This window comes from Bactrocera oleae, chromosome 5 (assembly GCF_042242935.1).
Source record: "Bactrocera oleae isolate idBacOlea1 chromosome 5, idBacOlea1, whole genome shotgun sequence".
In the NCBI taxonomy this organism is placed as follows: domain Eukaryota; kingdom Metazoa; phylum Arthropoda; class Insecta; order Diptera; family Tephritidae; genus Bactrocera; species Bactrocera oleae.
This window is the reverse complement of record NC_091539.1, coordinates 1337061-1357031: the sequence shown is the minus strand read 5'-3', so window position 1 is coordinate 1357031 and position 19971 is coordinate 1337061. Positions and strand designations below refer to the sequence as shown.

The following is a 19971-nucleotide window of genomic DNA, read 5'->3' as shown; positions in this document are numbered from 1 at the left end:
AGTCTTTAGTGGTTGTTGTTGTGACGAATGAATGACTGTGGCGCTGAGTGCCGTAAAACTTTTTGCGTTGCGCAGCTACGGTTTTATTTAAACGAATTTGACTTCTCTGCCCCTCGAGGCTTTTTTTGCTTTTTTGCTTTTGTTGTGCATTTATGTGTTTTTGTTGTTTTTATGGCAGCAAATTGTTAGCCAACTAGATTGGAAGGACCATAAAAGCACACAGCAAGCGTAGCAATTCAAATTACAATAACTACAGCACAAATAAGTTGCAACAAAAAGTCTGCATAGAAAAAATATAATAACAAAAGGCAAAACGAGCCTAACAACTCGAACAACAAATTGCATGTGGAAAATGGTAAATATATTTTATTTGCTACACAAATGACAGCAGCAGTGATAAAAAGCGTGTAAAATAGCAGTTGCTTTGCTGCTTTGCCTGCAGCTGGGCATGTGTACGCAGGTATCACGCTGCTATGTGTATGTGTGCGTTTACGGTTGTTATTGTGTCCATTCTTGCATGCCGAAAATGACTGTTTCAACCGAGTAGCTAAAGAGACTATTCATTTTAGGCGACTTTTTATTTGCCTGGCATTTAGGCAAGATTTGCTCGCTTGCTTATAAACATAGAAACATACTTGCACACGAGCATATAATCAAGCAAATGCATGTATAAACACTGTAATGCAATCCTGCAGAAAATAAAAGTTTAGCAATGTTAATATTTACAGCCTGCTAATGAAACTGTGAGCAAAAATGCTTTACTGTGGGCAAAACCAAATTTTTGTGCCAAATAAATGAAGCATTTTACATCCGCAAAACACATTTTATTGCGTTGTTTTATTTATTGACATAATTTTGACTTTATTTTTCAATTTATTATTAAATTATTTAATTGTTTGTTGCTTTTGGTGCTCTGATTTAATGCTTTTCATTTACTAGAAAATTAAAAAAAATACTCACGGCGCTAATTGGTACAATGCTTAAGGCGGTATGCTAGTGTATAATTTCAAAAACAAAACGATTTTTGTTTTCATTTTTTCCAAGTTTGACTATTTAAGAATATGTCTACGATCGGATTTTTGTAAATTTAAATTATTTTCGGAGATATAGACATTTTACCTCCAAACTGGTGCGGCTGCGTCTAATCGCACAAAAGACTTTACGCGAAACTTTAAATGCGTTTTTCTTAGACCATACTTTTTCAAGCATACGCACGATTTCTGGAGTTCTACAAGACCGATTTACTTGAAATTTTCAGAGTATCTACTTTCTAGAACTCTATCGAGTATATCCCAATTTTAACTATTTATTTAAAAAATACATTTTTAAAACATTTTTTTACTTATCGCTAGTTCATACAATTGCAACATCATTGCAGATTGATAATCTTTTTTTTTATTTCTTATGACTAGGAGGGTTGAAATCGTAGGTATGCTCATCTGCCAATTTGTTGAGACTCGCCACTTCAACAGCTGCCAGTTTTAAAATTTTTTAAAAAATTTTTTTTTTTTAATTTTTTCTGTACTCTTGTTACATTAATAAATAAGGATAAAAAAATTTATAGTAAAAATATTGATTGCCTTTTTTTACGACACTTTAATGTAATTACCTAAAATTCATGTCTCTAGACTAGAATACCTTAACAACTTTTGCGAAGAAAATAATATAAGTACTGTGTTGGCAAGTGTTTTCTATTGAAAAATGGTAACAATTGTGATTTTTTTTTTTGTCAAAAATTATAAAATATTATATTAGAAATTAATATTAGCATTTTGTGCTCAGTTCAAACTAGTATATTAAACAATTATAAATACGCTTGGTTTTAGTACAAAAAAAAAAAAAAATTGGGAGACACTGTTTTCGAAATTTTCAAAGCATTTGGCACAGTAGTTCGTTATCTAAGCTTTTTTGAGTGTTTGTATGGAATTTGCCAATTATTTTATATAAAATTGTAACGCTTTTATAATTTTGGGACAACTATAATGCTGAAATTTGTAAGAATAAACTTAGATATTTAGTAAAATAATATGAAATGCAAATGAATTTGGAACAAACTTTATTAAACTCAAAATTTGGGACAAAAGTAAAAACTTGGTTTGTGAAGCCCGTAAATGTCTAATAAACATGTTAACATTTTATTTGTACTAAAAAAAAAATTTTTGTTTTGGGACAACATTTTTTATTTTTGGAAATTTTGGTAACTTTTTTTTTTTATAAGTTAATATTTTTAAATTTTAAATTCAATGCTGTACTTCAAGTTACCTATAAGTAAAATTGTGTAGATTTTGCTATGTGGTAGTCTTCGTTTCCCACTAAAAGGGTTTCAAACTAATTTTGAAGTTGCGTCTCATATGCATAACAACCGTTAAATATTATAATTTGAAAGCCGTTGAATTTCAGTTTCCACAATTAAGCTAGTGAGACGTGACCAGTAACAAAAATTTCCTAGAACTCCATGCTACCGGCATTTAGCGGTAATTCACTTTAAAAGTTACCACCATTTGAGGTTGCAAGGGCACACACACCTTAAGTAAAGCCAGCTGTCCGTCGTTGTTATACATGACAACTAGCAAAATGTCTCATCAAAGCACATATATACTTATATACACAAATACACATACGCCTGCAAAAAAGTTGTACACGCATGTCTATATGTAAAATTAAGCATTAGCATGAAAGCTAATGAAGGGTCCGGATATAGCGGAACGTGCGGTCACAGCCTCGGGCCGCACGTGTGTCAGCCGCGCGTATGTGTGTCTGTATGTGAGTTTGTTTGAGTGCCGCAGCGCGGGGCTTAAGTGTCGGCATATGTGCAAACTTGGACTAGCGCAGCACACACACACACTAAGATAAATTGAGCTTCACACTTAGTGCCCAACTTTGCCCCTTCGGCGTTGCCGTGACTTCGCAACAGTTGACCGACGTTAAATCCTAGCAAAATATACCCGGCTGACCAAATTTACACACACACACCCAGCTTACAAGTGGCTCAATGTGGCATGAATGCCTGTGCGCTTGTATGTGTGCGTTTATTGTCTGTCTTCATGGCGCTGCCTCGGTGGCTAAATTACGGCAAAGTATGGTATTTAGTAACAGTTGCTTAAGTGGCAGATTCGCTAGCGGAAATGAGCCTGTAGCTGTTGGAAAGCCTGAAAGGGTATTTACATATATATACATACATACCTACATGTATGAGTATGTGTGTGTGCATAATCATACATAAAATATGTAGATTTGCACGTCGTGTATATGTTTATGTCTACATTAGCATAACAAAGCAGGCAACAGACTAAGCTTCCCAGTAGGAAAACGGGCCGAACGGTGAGAGATCCTGCTTGAGTTTGTAGGTATGTTTAACAGCACCTCATGTACTTCGCTGTCATTTTCAAATGAGCCCGTTTTCATTTTCCTCGAACGACTACGTAATACCTTGAATAGTAGGATACATTTCCTACCGAAAAGAGCCAAACTAATAGTTTCTTCACAGATTTAGCAGATCTAGATAACATTTCACTTACTTACATTCAAATCACGATAGTTTTGCGAAATTGTTATGAACACGGACACACAATTTGGCCTCAACGCTTGCAAAGAGTTCCCATGTAGCTACGTCGAAGCACAAATCTGTTAGAGCTTCAGAAAGCTTTAATGTATTGAATGGTCGTTAAGTAAAACTTTGTCATAGTATCACTCGACATAACAGTCTGCTAAGCCCACCAAATGAATTTTCACGTAACAATTACAATAAATCAAATCTTACGGCGCGAAAGAGGTGTTATAGTTCTATAATTGCCTGGCAATGTCAAGTCAGCAATGTCCTATTGGCCACATACAATTTCAATTGCCTTCCTGTCGCTATACAATAACCTCTTCAAAGCGAGCATTTCATAAAATCCACAAGGCGTGTCAAAGTAACCACAGACAATCAAATCTGGTGCGAGCGTAATTGCATTCTTTGAGCTGTTTCAAAAATGAACTTACGGGTTTCATAACCGAAGTGTAAAACTAGGTCGTTGCGAGTTGATAAATTGTAAAAACAGAAATAATTCGATTTGTATGCTATTTTCAATGTACTAAATGTCTCTCTTTTTTCTTTCCAGGTTATGGCGGTATTTCGCCGCGCACGCAGTGGGGCCGCATCGCTGCACTCATCTACGCGCTCTTCGGCATTCCCATCGTGCTGCTGTACCTATCCGCCATGGGTGAGGGTCTCTCCGCCGCAATGCGCTGTCTCTTTCGCAAAGCGCGCTCCAAAAGCGCCGTAAGCAGTGGCAGCGGAGCCGGTAATACAGGTAATAGCGGTAGCGGCAGCGCTAACAGCGGCAACGGCAAGTTGCCACCGAATGATAGCGGCAAAGGTGCGAACAAACATTATCATCACAGTGGCGCTGGCAGCGGGAAACTACATTCCGCCGCTGCGCATCATTACGGACTGCCCAAACCCGCCTATCATCACAACGGCTCAATGGGTATGGGCATGCACGCGTCGACACACAGTCCCAGCGTGCCCATCTCCATATGCGTCATGGTGCTGGTCTGCTACGTCACCTCTGGCGCAGTGCTCTTCCACAAACTGCAAAACTGGAGCGTATTAGAGGCGCTTTATTTCTGCTTCACGTCGCTGGGCACCATCGGCTTCGGCGAACTGGCGCCCACCGGCAACCTCACGCTTTATCTCGCCTCCGCGTATATACTTGTCGGTATGGCGGTGGTGGCCATGTGCTTCAGTCTCATACAAACAGAGATCGTAATGTGGCTGCGCAAGTTTAGCGTACAGGACCACGTGATGCCGCAGGGTGAAGACGTTGCGCTCGTCTCCGTGGCAGTTACGCCGAAGTCCTCTTGACAACGACCCGCTGCTGAGCTGCTCGCTTTGAGCGGTGGCGGCGGCGGCAACGGCAGCAATGGCAACTCCAATATGCCGGCACAACTTGGCGGCTTTGGCGGTAACACACTTGGGCATCACCAGACGATGTTCTTTGGACCGGCGCATACACTTACACAGTACAGTTCGCTGCCACGGCGCTCGGCGGCTTCTGCTTTCCAACGCAACACACCCATACGTCGCTCCACGGGCATACCTGAGCACCACATGGAGTACTTCGTGCCGCGCAGCGTAAGTGAGTTCAATCTATCGGGCGTCGGTGATTTGGCGCTACCACCGGCACGCCGTTACTCTCCGACCATACAACATGGCGGTGGCGGCATGGGCATGGGTGGTGGTCTGCCACACGCTCTGCAGCTGGGTCCACCACAGACGCTCATTTGTACCGGACAACCGCCTCCACCGCAGCAAATGCAGATCATTATGAAGCCGCGTGAGAAAATGGTCACCTTTGAGGACGAGTCGAAGGCTATGAATGCGGCAGCGGCGGCGGCAGGTGTGAGCACATCGAATGCCAGCACAGCGACGCATTGTCCACACGGCGTGCCGACGACGCCACGTAAAGCTGGCGGCATGGTCGGCGGTGGCGCTGACGTCTTTATGTGACGCGAATCGCTGAGATGACCGCACAGCTTGCTGCTAAGCGACAAGGCAGGTGACGATGCTGCGATAGCATACGCGGCCATGGGCGCTGCCAACATGCTGGATGACAGCTTGGGTGGCGTCACAGCAGGCGCGACCTCCACAGCCAACGCAACGACGGCGGCGAGCACAAGCGCGCACAGCGCTGGCCTAGATAGTGACAACGAGCACGACTCGCTGATTGGCAGTCTCAGTGAACTGACGACCAAGTCGAAATCGACACCAGGCGACGTGATACGCGTGTGAGTGTGTGGCAACAGCATGTTTTATACTAAGCTAAGGCTAAAGCGAATATTCATCAGCACAACTTCGAGACTCATAATGTAAATGCAAGTCAAGCAAAATGGGAGGGTGGGTGTATGTTTTGAACTGTGCGATTGTGCGTGTGTGAAGCATCTTGGGGTTAACTTTAACGCTTGAATGCCAACTGATGTGTCGTAGTTTTAGGATAATAAATTTAAAGTTGATGTAGGCTCTAAGATTTTAGTTAAATGTGACTGAATTAGTATTTGTGATGTGAATGTATTGCGATAATGTAGATTTTTTTTAGTTCTTTATGCTTCGAATTTATACCCTATATACAGTTTGCTATGAAGTTTGTAATAACCAGCAGAAAACGGCGGGGTCCTAAAAATTATATATACATACAAATGCGCAGCGTGACGAGCTTTGCCATGTCTGTCTGTCTGTATATTTGTCAGCTAATAACGCAGTTGTTGAGATATCAATCAGAAATTTTTCATACGTGCTTTTCACACCAGGCAGCTGATTTTTTGTTGGAATCGCCAAAATCGGACGTCTATAACATATAGCTACCATACAAACTGAACGTTCAGAATCAGGTTCTAGTAAGGAAATGTTTTTTTTTTTGTATATATCTTCATGAAATTTGGCACAGGCTATTATCAAAGGCAGTGCCACAATCTCTTAACAAATTGTTCAGATTGGACCATTATGGCATATAGCTGCCATACAAACTGTTCAATTAAAATGAAATTTTATTCTTTGTTTTGTAGCATATTCTTTCTCAGCATGCTCTTGAAGCTCTGTGCATAGTACTACTAGAAATATAAACACCCGAATTTCTTTAAATAGTGCTTAATAATATAACTAAAATTATTTCAAATTATTTCTGAAAAATCCAACCAACGATTTTTGCCCAAAATTGCCTGTGAATTTTCGTCCTTAATGTATTGTAGCATGACAACTCACTAATTAACAAACAATCAGGTTTGCGAAGCGAAAACTCGACAAATGCAAATTTCGCATTAATTTAAATTCAAATACATACCGTTATTGTGGCTGCCAAAGATCATACAATTAAGATACGAGCAATTATATGAAATAATACCCAGTTTGTGTGTGTGTGCATATTCCGTAAATGAGACAAGCACAAGTATCGCAAACAAACAGCAGAAATATTTCAACTAGTTGGCAACGCCACAATCACACTTTCGCACACAGACAGACAGACACCAACAGCAGCCACTAAATTTGCCACATTTCATTTAATTAAAAAGCCATGTGTTTTATATTAACATAAATGCCATATGCGTATGTTGTGTGTGTGTATGTTTGTATGTATGTATGTGCTGGTTTATTTGCTGCAAGTAGACATATAAAAATTGCTTACATAAATTTAATTAAATTAAATTGAATAATGTTAACCGAAACTAGTTAAAAACTGAAGTCGGTCAACCAATTGGACAACTTCACTGCACGCGTACAGTCACATAAATACAGTTTATACAGCACGCTTCGTTTGTGTTCGTGCAATTTGTTGTATAAATGTGTATTGTGTGCCAGTAATGAGGTGAGCCGGTGACAGCGTTGGCATATTTCTACGCAGCTGACCCTCACAGCCGCAAATAACTGTATATTTTATATTTCTGATTGTTGTAGCATACTTTGCGGCGCATACTTGCTAACTGACCACTTCAGCTGCCTGCCAACATACACAAACACGCATACACATGCAAGCGAGCTGTCCGGGAAATGATAATGAAAGATTCAAGCTGCCACACAGCCTGCACACCCAAACCAACAAACATACTCGTATATGTATATTTATACTCCACATGTATTGTGTGTGCGTGTGTGAGCTATGCATTTATTTGCGTCTAAGCATACTTTGCGGCGCACTGTCTACACTGTTGCCATTGTGGTTTTGACACAATTTTTTCAGTCTTATGATGTTACTGTCTTCAAGTGACTTTTGAGATGTCTTATTAGGCGGCAGTCGCACACACACACATGTTTGCACTCATACATGGAAGCTGCCAGCCCAGCTCGAGATATGAAAAGATTTATGAATTGCCTGTGATAGGACGCAGTCCGTCGGGTTAGCCACATAAACTGACTTTTAGCCATGCACTTGTGCGTGTATGTGTGTGTGGGCATAAGAATTTCTCGCATGTAATTCGGTTAAGTTGGCTTTGAGTTATAGACCTGCTAGTAGTGCTCTAACACAGTTTATTAGTTTGAAAAATGGTTGGCGAGAATATTTGAATTTTATTAAAATGCTTTCAAAATATGAGCGTAATATTTCGGCAATTTATTTTTGGCATAACTAGGAAAAATTCACATATTTTGTAGACAGGTGTTAAAGATAATACTTTTGGTTATAAGAAAAAATTTAGTTGAATATTAATATATTTAAAAAAAATTAAGAATTTTTTTATGATTAATTTAACTATAGAATTATTTTTATATAATTTTTATTTATTTTTTTAAATTTTGTACTTTAAATAATTTAAAAATATTAAGAATTTCTTCTTTATAATTAATTTAATTATAAAACTATTTGTATATAAATTTTGTTAATTTTTTTAACTTTAAATAATTTAACATATCTCATTATAATGTAAAACGGATCCACATATTGAAAAAAAAAATAAAAATATTTTTTATATTTTATAATTTTTTTAAGCTAATTGTATTTATTTTTTTCATCGTATAATTGGTTTTTTACATAAATGTTATACAAATTATTTTTATATAATTTTGGTTTTTTAATTTTATACATTATATAAATAAAAAATATCGTAAAAAATCTATACGCATTATACACTTCAATTTTTTTTGAATATTAATATTAATATTAAATAAATTAAAAATATTTTTTTTTAATTTTATAATTATTTTTACTTGAATTACATTTATTTATTTCATCATAAAATTTATTTATTAAATTTCACTCCACTGCATTTCAAATAACTTACGAAGAACTCATAAATTAGTAAGCGCAAACAACTACAGTTACTGTTTACCAAAAGTTTTTATTTTTACTTTTTTTTGTGCACTTCTATGCGCTGCTTGACCCACTGTCGTTGCATTGCCACTCAAGACACAAATATCGTACTCAGCGAATTCCAAGTAGTTGGGCGATATGCTCAGCCACAGTAGGACATCAGTAGCTACTACAACAAAACTAACAACTACCAGCACACAGAGTGCAAACACAAACTAAAAATAGCAAAAGAGAAAGAAGTAGAGAAAACAAGCGAAAAATGCCAGAAACTTGACTAAACTAACACACACACATATACATAAATATACAAGTATATGTGTATATGTGTGTGTGGAAAGATACATTCCAGTGTGCGGTGGCGAGGAGTTTCAAGTGAATTGCATGCAACTGCCACTTCACCGTCTAACGGAGACCGCCATTACACGTAAGCTCGCATGTTGATTACGTATGCGACATGATGTACTACAGGCTGGCTGGGCTTGGCTCGGCTTGGCTCGGTGTGGAATATGCTTGAACTGTTGAAATTTCGCAGGCGAATGTTGACATGTCGCACACACGCAAGCGTACACTCACTTATCTGCATATATATGTATGTGTGTGTGTGTGTGTGTGAGCAAGTTGCAAACCAGAAGTGCTCCAATTTCTTTGCTATTTTCGTTGTGTAAAGGAGGTGAAGTGCGAAGTGAAGTGATGTGATGCGTCGCAGCCATCACTGTTAGTGCTATGTTTGTTGTTTCTGTTGTTGCTACTCGAAATACAGACTGCTCGTGTTGGATGGAGTAAATTTTCATGCACTGCTGCAGACAGCAAATATGAAAGCAGAACTGAAGACAACCAACTGAGCTTGCTGGTAATGCGAAGCAAAGCCAGCGTTTGCAAAAAGCAGAAACAAATCAGTTGAAGGCATAAAATGAGAAAATAAAGTTTGCATAGTTTTTGGTTCTTTCTTCTGTGTTTGAACATTTCAGTGGTTGTTGTATTATAAGCAATAGCAATTGTGCAAAAGAGTTCTTTATTTGAGTAGTTATAGGCACCCCTTAATAATTTCATAAAAAAAAACATGACTGAAAATTATTTCGAATATATTATTTTAAATATTGAAATTTAAAAAGCGATATGAATTTCAATATTAATTTGTGAATATTTAACATGAATTTTTTTTTTCAATTTTTTGTATAAATTGTTTTTAAATATTCTTAAAAACTTTTTACAATAAAACTTCCAAAACAAATATTTTTAATACTTTTTATTTCTATTACTTATTCCTATTTATTTATTTTTATTATTTAAAATTTTTTTTTAAATTCTTTTTTAAGTTTTTGCTAATATTTTTTTTTAATTATTATATATTCATAAAAAATTTACTATTTCTCGTCATTTAACTGCCATTATTGAACATTTCTCATAAAATTTTTCATAGTAACATTATTTTATTTTTTATTTTATTCTTTTTAAGTTGTTTTTTCATATTTTTTTTTTATTATAATTTATTGTTAAAAAATTGACTATCTTCCGAACTTTAACTCCCATAATTAAACACTTCTCATAACAATTTTCATAGTAATATTTTATTATTCTTCTTCAATTATTTTTTTAACTTATTTTTTAAATTCTGTTTTTTATTATTTATTGCTAAAAAGTTTACTATTTCTCGATTTTTAGTTCCCATAATTGAAAATTTCGCATAATAATATAACAAAAAAAAAAAAAAAATAAATAAATAATAACTAAACAATATTAAATATATATATATAATACCTATGATAGTTAATAACTAAATAATTATAATTTTTTATTTGTGAAAAATTGACAAATATTCGTTTTTAATCTCTCAAAATTTCTTTAAAAAAGATAGGTTTTTCATAAAATTAATATTTATTATTAGATTTTATTTTTTGTTTATTTTATCTTCTCTTTTTTTTAATTATATTTTTTATTTTAAATTTTTTTTTGTTTATTTTAGTTTTTTTTTGTAATATTTTTTTTTTTTTGTAATTTTTTTTTTGTAAAATTTTTTTTTTGGATTTTTTTTTTTTTTTGAAATCTTTGTTTTTGTTTTGTTAATTATATTTTTTTAAGTTTTATGTAATTTTTGATAAACATATAATGGTAATTTTAAAAGCATTATACAGCGGTTGAGCTCAATTCCTAAATTATGAAAGAATGTCACAAAAGTACCCGCAATCTCATACATATGTATGTGTACATGCGCACGTCTGCTTATATTCGCCACTAAATAAACCGCACAGCCGCATGCACACATATACACACATAAATAGCACACCCACGTATTCAGCTTTGGCAGCGACGACAAATGTCCGACAGCTGAGAAATTATGTGTGCCACTGCCGCGGTGGTCGCGGCTAACTACGGCTGCACACACGCGGTTACGTATACGCCCTGCTCAACAGCCACCATACTAGAGCGCTGATTCTTATGCGCATACACACATACTTACGCTTGTAAATGTCGCGAAATGAAGTCAACAAAGGCGGCTAGCAGTAGCATAGTGCTGGACACACATACAAACACTTGCGAGTGGCATTATTTTTGGCGCGTTTTTTTATATTTTTTTTTGGCTGCTTTGCATGGATTTTTTCTGAGCTTTTACTGACATGTTTTTTATGCGGTTTTCGCCTGTCAATGAATTGCGGCTTTCAGTTTTTTTCTAAATTTTTCTTTAGTCTTCCTTAATTACTTCAATTTTACTCAAACTTTTCGCTTAAAGTGTGAATTCGGGCGCTTGAAAGACAGTAGAACGTAAATTTGTGCTTTGCAGTGTTGGCGAGTGTGAATTTTTTTCCGTTTGTTCCTGCAAATTGTTTGCTTCGGCACTCAAAGCGTTAGTTTACTTTGACGTGTGTGTGTGTTACTGTATGCATGTGTGTGTGTGAGCGTAATTGCGGTGGAAATTGAAATGTGTGAAAGCAAATGTAAATAAAAGTTGAGGTTGAGCACTAACACAGCAACGCATATACAATTTGTGTGTAAGTATGTGGTATTATGTATATATGTGTGCGTGTTTGTACAAATGTTTATGCAAATTTCCATACTAAAATAAATTAATTAAAATATCTAACACAAAATTGAATAATTTAATTCGTGCAAACAAAGAGCGTATGTCTCGCAGTTATGTATATAGTAGCTACATATGTATGTATGTATATGCCAACAATAGAGCATGTATGAATGTATGTTTGTAAGTGGTTAGATAAGTGCTCAATTTAAGCATAGAGCGAAAAACATTAAATAAAACTAAATATTTGCATGGAATTGCATTAGAAAGCACAATGTGTGAATTAATTAAATTAATAGCAACAATATCGAACAACAGCAACAACAGTAAAATTTAGATTAAATGTGATTAACGGTTATAAGTGCAAACTGAGTATATAAATGTGTTTGAATAAATAACAAAAAATGTGTGTAAACAATTGCGGTGCAAACTTTTGTATTATGCAACATATTTCACAAAACAACAAAAAATAAAATAAAATTAAAACTGCTAGTCAATGTGTGTGCAGCAGTAAGCTGAGTTAATGGTTATAGAAAAAAGTAAAAAATTAAGAATTAATTACCAATAATTAGCTAATAAAATTGCGCTAAATAGTGGAAAAGCAGCAAATAATGCATGCACAACTTCCATTAACAGTTGCATGGAAAAAGTTTAACAAAATATCAAATTAAATATACACAATTTTTTGCAACAATAACAAACAATGCAAGCGTGTTAACGCTGCGCGATAATCACTAATTCACTTGAAAAATAAATGTAAATGTACACACTATAATTGCGAACCGCATAAAAAGTAGCAAACGCGTATTACTCATACGCCACGTCTAACGCCAAAGCTTGTTTGGTAATGCAATGCATTTTTCGTGAATGTTATGTTAAGTTTGGTGGTTTTAGTGCATAACAGCTACAAAATGTTTTTTTCTGCTATATATTTCTTATATTTTTTATTTATTTATTGTTTATATATTTTCTTGCTGATATTTCACATCAGCTCAATAGCATTTAGCACCATGCAGATAGCTTATTTTCTATTTACCACGCCCGTTGGAATATTTTTATATTTATTTTAAAGCATTTTTCAATATTAAATTTTTATTCGACAAAAAATAATTAATACTTAGTTTATTAATTTATTTTTTAATTATTTTAACTTACTTTTTACTTTAATAAATACTTTGATGGCAAAAAAATATTTTTGTATACTTAAATATTCTCTTTTTTTATAATATTTAGAACTTTTTTTTCAACTAGTATTAAAAATTCACAAAAAAAATATCGATTATTATTTACTTATTTTCATCTAATTTTTTTAATTAATTATTTTCTAGGTAAATTTAAATTAAATTCTTTTATTCTGATTAATATTTTTCATATGTATGAGCACTCAAATTAATTTTTAACAAGCGTTTTTAATATTGATTTTTATAACAAATTAGTTTTCGCAATTTTATATATTTTTAAAAACTGGCGATTTTCCAAAATTTTTCTTTATATTTAGTTGATTAAAATTACGCCATTTTTTCTTTTATTTAAGCAATTTTTTAAATACACATTTTGGTTAGTTAAACTAGCAGACATATTTTTTTCAACAATTCCAAAACATTGAATTATTTAAAAAATACAATAACAAAAATTTAATTCCAAGTCACACAACTAAAAATTCTTAAATAGCACACATTACAAAGTTGTTAAAAAATTATTCACTTTTTCAAAAAACTCATACAATTTAATACAAAAATAAAGAAAAACTAATTTTGAGTTTTTTGTATGAAAGTCACACATTTACGAAATTTAATGCGACAAAGTAACAAAATAACTGTGGCAACTTGAAGAAAGAAAACAAATAATTTCTTAGGCTAATTAAATTATTTAAAAATTAACTGAAATATTAAATAGTTTTTAGTAGCCAAGAAAACAGTTTAGCTTAACTTAATATAGCTTAACTAATAGCTGTAAGTACAGTTAGGCAAAAATTATATATGTATATGTATGTATGGTCTACTAGCAGTAAATTTGTAAATTATATAACTAGTTAACTAAATAAGCGAATACCAAAAAGCTAAACTGATAGTGAGTTTAAGCAAGAAAACGTAATAATAATATTATTAATTAAATTAAAAGAAGAAAAAATTGCAACTGAAATGGAATTCAATGCATTTTATGTGAACTCAGTAGATTTAAAAAAAAACATACGATTACTATGAGCGTAGTAAATAAGTTATAGTGGCTAAAAAAATATGAAAACATACAAATAAAAATGTCAAATAGCAAACACAATTAAAATAAGTTAAAGAGTAATGTAAATTTAGACAACAGAAGTACGAAATCTTAAATAAAACTAAAAGTTTTCAAATCAATAAAAAATTATAATGTTTTACATACTTAAACTACGCGAAAACGGAAAATTTTAAACGAAAGTTTTACAGGTGAGTAAACATTTTTTATAAAGTTGCAGAATAAAAAAAAAAAGTATCACTTTGCAAACTTTTTTGATAATTTTTCAAAAGCAAAATATTTTTCATAAAATTATGAAATATATATATATATTATAAAAACTTTACGTACATAAAAGTAGCAATAATGCAAATATATAAAAATTAAAAATAAAAATTATTACAAAATTAAAAAATTATTAAAATGAAAGCATTTTTTTGAAATTTTAATTAAAAGAATAAAGAAAATTAAAAGTAATTAATTTTCTGACGAACATCAATATGCATAGCAATTTTGTTAGTTGAACAAATATATTGAGTTATTTAATTAAGAAGATCGAAAAAGCTAAATGTTCTTAAGAAAATTAAAAATAATTAATTTTCCGACAAACTTAATTTTCCATAATTATTTTTTTTTTTACTGATTATACATTTTTTGGTTTTGATTTATTTTTAATTAAAGCAATCAAGCAACTAAAAGTAATTAGAAAAATTAAAAGTAATTAAAAATAATAAATTTTTCATTATTATTACTTTTTAAACTTTTAAAAGCAAAATATTTTTCAACAAATCTAACAACAACAAAATCTAATATAATTTATTTACTAAAAATCGAGAAAATAGAAAAGTTGAACAAAAAATAAAATATTACATTATTACATTATATAATTTAAAAGCATTTAATTAAATTTTAATTAAAAGAATTAAGAAAATTTATAGTAATTAATTTTCGGACAAATTTAATTTTTCATAATAATTTTTTTAATTTAGTGAAGATATTTTGGTTTTGATAAATTTTTATTAAAATAATCAAGAAAATTAAAAGTAATTAAAAAAATTAAAATTGTTAATTTTCTGACAAACTTAATTTTGCACAATTATTATCATAATGTATTTTATTAAATATTTTAAAGGCAAATTCAAATAGGATATTTTATAATTTTATATATTTCTGTTTATATTTATTTACTTTATATGTAATTACAATACCTTTTTGACAAATAAATTTAATTTTTCATAATTTTTTTTTTTTTTTAGTGGTTAAAGTTTGGTTTTGATTCATTAAAAGAATCAACAATAACAAATGTATTTTAGAAAATTAAAAATAATTAAGACAGTTAAAAGTAATTAATTTTCTGACAAACTTAATTTTGTATAATTATTATTTATTTTAATTTTTCAAAACCAAAATATTTTGAATTAATTAAAAATGCTTAATAAAAAAAAATTAACGAAATTATAAATACCTATTATACTGCAATTAATTTTTTGCTGATATATACGTTTTAATTTAAAAAAATATAAATAAAATTGTTAAAAATATTTTTTTATTATATAATTTAATATTTCTAAACTTACAAGTCTAAGGTTTCATTATTTTTATCACAGCAAAGGTGAAAAAAAAACTAATTATTAATTCAAGCGTGTCAGACAGCTGTTCTATTTTCGGTGTCAGCAAATTAATTGAGCAAACACACAACAAAAAAAACAATAAATAATCGCCACTAATTGATGGCGCTCATACTCCGGCCGTGGCTGTCGGAAGTGGCGAACTTGTCAAAGTTAATTGCAACATGTTGACACTTCATTTCTGGTTTTGCTTGATTTTTTCTTCTTTTGTTGTTTTTGTTTCATTAGCTATATTTTATATTTTTTTCTCGCTTACCCGCATATTTCTGGGGTTTGTTTTAAGCTCGAAATTCATTGTAGGTATTTTGTTGTATATTTTCTTTATTTCTTCATATTTGTGATATTATTATTCTACTTTCTCTATTTGTCTTTCTTTTTATTTGTTATATTATTCTATCTTTTTTATGTTGGTGTTAGCTTCACATGCAACCCTGCTTCGAATTTCTCTTACTCCGGCAGCTAAAGCTCGGTGCAAAATTGACAGCGTGCGCTCAAAGTGCCTGGCGAAGCGAACAAAAACGCAATGTGTGTTGCATGCGAAGAGAGTGCAGGGAATTTGAAGTGAAAGTCACGCACGCATACATACACACAAACAAAAATCGGACTAATACACACATACAAAAAAATTCGATTTATGTGAAAGCGCTGACTTTCGCACTTTTGTCGAGTCTCACACGGCTATGTACGTTTGTGTTTACTTACGCCTAAATGTGTATGTATGTCTAACTGTATATATGAATGTCGCTACAAAGAAACAAAGCAACTACAATATCATGTTGCTTGTGTGCTTGTATGAGCGCGCTCCTAATAGACTTTTGGAAGAAAGTGCTCTTTGGCTTGTGAGTCGAATTGCGTTAGTTGCTGGTTTGCACTTCATCGTTGCATACTTTTCTGCGTCGAGTCAAAGAAAAAAACTAAAAAATGTATTTTCCTTTTCATTTTGCGGCTGCTGCGCACTTTTGGCCTAGTTTTTTGGTTTTTAAAATTTTCTCTGTTTTCATTTTTCTCACTTTGTTGCTTAAACGTGCTTTTTCTGCAATTTTTTTTAAACCCAAGGTCATATAGAGAAATATATACGCACACACGCGTGCACATGCCACGAATTGCATGCGTAAAGTGTCTTAAGTGAGACAAGACAGCAGCTTTCTGTTCTCGCAAATTTCGTTGTACGAAAGCGAGCAGAAATTCCCACAGACAGACTCATAAATGTGTAGGCTTTGAGCTGCTGGTAAGTAAAAAGAAAGAAAAATGATTATTTTAATTTCGGTGTGAAACCCAGCAAAGTTTATTCCAGATAGTGTTTAATAAGGGTAGTGCTTTCTCACCAAATTGGTTGGTTTTAGACGCGAGTTGTTAATGCGAGATTTGGAGACATCTTCAGGCAATCCGCTCTTTGAATGCAATACCCTATATACCTTCTGTTCGGACCGAGCTACCATTTCTCTTATTTCTAAAGCTTTGACGTTCGGGCAGGTTGGCAGTTACCAATCTGCTTTAAATTCTCTACAGTGTTGCTTTGCGTGCGTCTATCTAAATCAGCGAACCGATTTGTTTTTCTTTAAAGGTTTCAACTTTTACAGCAGCTTTAAGACGTACTTTTGAAGAACCCTAAACCTCACAGAAAGTTGTTCTTATATCTATAAAACCCAGCGCCTTTATTACCTCACACTTTTGCCACTTAATTTTTAGCGTGAGATCCTTTCAGATTTCTGTAATAAATTTTTGAAATTTCATAACCTCTCTGATACATTTTCTTATTTAGTATTCTCCAAACAAGAAATCTTCAACACTGTCAATCTTCGCTTCTATTATTAAAAATCAAGACCACTCATTGTTCTAGGTCGGACTCTGACAGCATAAACTTTTATTGGCTGCAGGCTTAGGGTTATTATTCCTTTCCATTTTTATCAATATAGAGAGCTAAGCGCATTTGGCTTACACTTATCGATCCCACTGGACTTGAACTTCTAATAAAAGCAAGGTTCGTTTCTTCAGACATCGTTTACTAAGTATTAGCGCTGATTGTTAACTACATGATTCCTGTCACTACTTTTAGTGTCTTCGCCTACTTTTAATAACTCCGCGAGCATATTACCAACCGAACTCAGCACTTTCTGTCAGAACTGTGCACTTTTTCTTAAACTCTGTATAAGATTCTACTTGGCTGAGGTCTCTAGTTATCTTGAGCGCCCCCAAAATAATTTTCATTTCACTAAGCACACGCAGCAACTTACTTGGCACGCCGTAACCACAAAGTGAGGCATGCTTTTAGGCGTACGCGCCAGCCAAAGCATTGTACACACTATTAAGCACGCATAAAAAAGTGAAATAAACACGCTGGGATTTGGAGCAACGCAAGCACGTTGCTGTTCGCCGCCAAGCTTTTGGCAGCCGCGCAGACGCTTAGCGGCTCTGTGTGTCAGCAGAACTTGGCCAACGCATAAATTCGCTATGTTTTCCCAGCCGAGCAAAAATGATGCAGCGCGCAGGAGGCGAGCGGTTAAAACGCCGAAAAAGTTTACACAAAAATTAAAAAGAAGCCAAGTAAAATAAAAGCTGGCAGCAACAGCCAGCAAAGTAAAATTTGAATTGAGTGTTTGGTGTTTTGAAAATTGAAAACTGTCTGCGTGAGCGCGTGTATGTGTGGTTGCAAATTGTCGCTACGAAATTATGCCCAGCGACTGTGCGCCAGTATTTCGCATGACGAGCGCAGCCAAAGCTGGCGTGGGCGGCTGCGACAGCATTAGGGCGCGCAGGCACGTATGTAAATACATATAAACAATAAAGAAGCGCACGTGTGTGTGTGCTTGGCTTTGTGTGCGTGCGCGCTGCGCCAAGATAGTTGTTGACACAGAAAAGTGAAAACTTTTTTGGCTTCGTAATTTCTTTTTAATTGCAGCAAAGGAATGAGTGAAAAATCGTCAACAGCGCTTTGTTATGATTAATCTGCGCAGAGTCGCTCCCCACTACCACACCGCTTGTATACCTCTATGCCGCTTTGTGTGCGAAATTCGGCGATGCATTCATAGATTTGGCATTGAAAGTGAAACACAGAGATTTTCATTTTTGTGGCGTCGCTTTAAATTGTGTACTTGTGTGTGTGTTGGCTCGTTTTCGAATATAACTATTTTAGGCTGAGCTCTCTTTTGAATATTAAATTTGGTGCAAGCAATATTTTCATGACATTTTCTTTAATTATTTTTTCAGTTACAGATTTTTTTCTAAATTTTAAAGTTTTTCTAATTATTTTTTGAAAAAAATTTAAGTTAGATCGGAAGGGAGATTTTATGTTACAGTTGTATTTAACTCATTTAATTTCTCCATTTAAAGTTCCGTATAATATCAGGAGAATTTAGGTGAGGTTAGGTTAAAAGCTCGCTTTCAAGAGAGATCGCACTTGCACGCTTAGAATGTCGATCCGTTGTGGCAACTAAAAACTGCTATAGACTGGATCATAAGACCCTTACAAGGTCAGTTTTAGCTATGTCTTCTGGTTTGCCAAAGGTAAGACAACAGATATATTTCAGCTTCAGTCTTGCAAATAATGGAAAATGTAAAAAGCTGCTCATCGGTCGGAACGGCCGATATCGGAACAAAATAGCATATAACTGCCATACAAATTGAACGATCGGAATAAAGTGCTTGTATGGAAAACTTTTTGATCTGAAGATATGTCATCTTCAAGAAATTTGGCATAGTTTAATGTCTAACTCAACTATGCAAGCTCAGAAGAAATTGTTCAGATTGGCACACTATAGCGTATAGCTGTCATACCTACTGAACGATCAAAATCTAGCTAAATAGCTACCCTTTATGCTACAAGTATAAGAAATGCAACTGTGAAGCGTATTAAAGCTTCGATGCAATCATACACAATTTAATGATACCACCCCCACTTGTGTTTGGCTTAATTGCGCAAATATCTGAAATGCGAATATGATAGTCCTTAATATAATTTGCACACTCTCCTCAACCATTCATTTAATCGGTGTCAATGAATATCAAGCACATAGTTCAAATATTTAGAATTTTCACTTTCAATTAATTGATTTTAATGCACGCATTTTTTGCATATTTTGCGGCGCTTCAGCGCAACAGGTGGTAATGTAACGAGTGACGTGCTCAAATTAACACAAAACCGCAAATAAACACTAATTAAAAGTGATTAGCGAAATGTGAGTATTTGAAATCGTTGAACAGCACAGCGTTCAAATTCGGCAAATGTATACAATTTCATAGAAAATAACAATTAATAACGGAAACTAAATTAAATTAGTGTATTAATCCAGCTTTACGCAGGCTATATTTTGCATATGTGGTTTTAATTTTCATTCGC

The 19971-nt window shown here is 33.7% G+C and overlaps 1 protein-coding gene across 1 annotated transcript in view; it reads left to right on the top strand.

Moving 5' to 3' along the window:
• LOC106622327 (uncharacterized) overlaps positions 1–8171 on the top strand; it is a 101688-nt gene extending 93517 nt beyond the window's left edge. The window contains 1 exon segment of the mRNA XM_070110260.1: positions 4101–8171. Coding sequence (XP_069966361.1) covers positions 4101–5491 — 1391 coding nt within the window. The 3' untranslated portion in view covers positions 5492–8171.
• The last annotated feature ends 11800 nt before the right edge of the window (positions 8172–19971 follow it).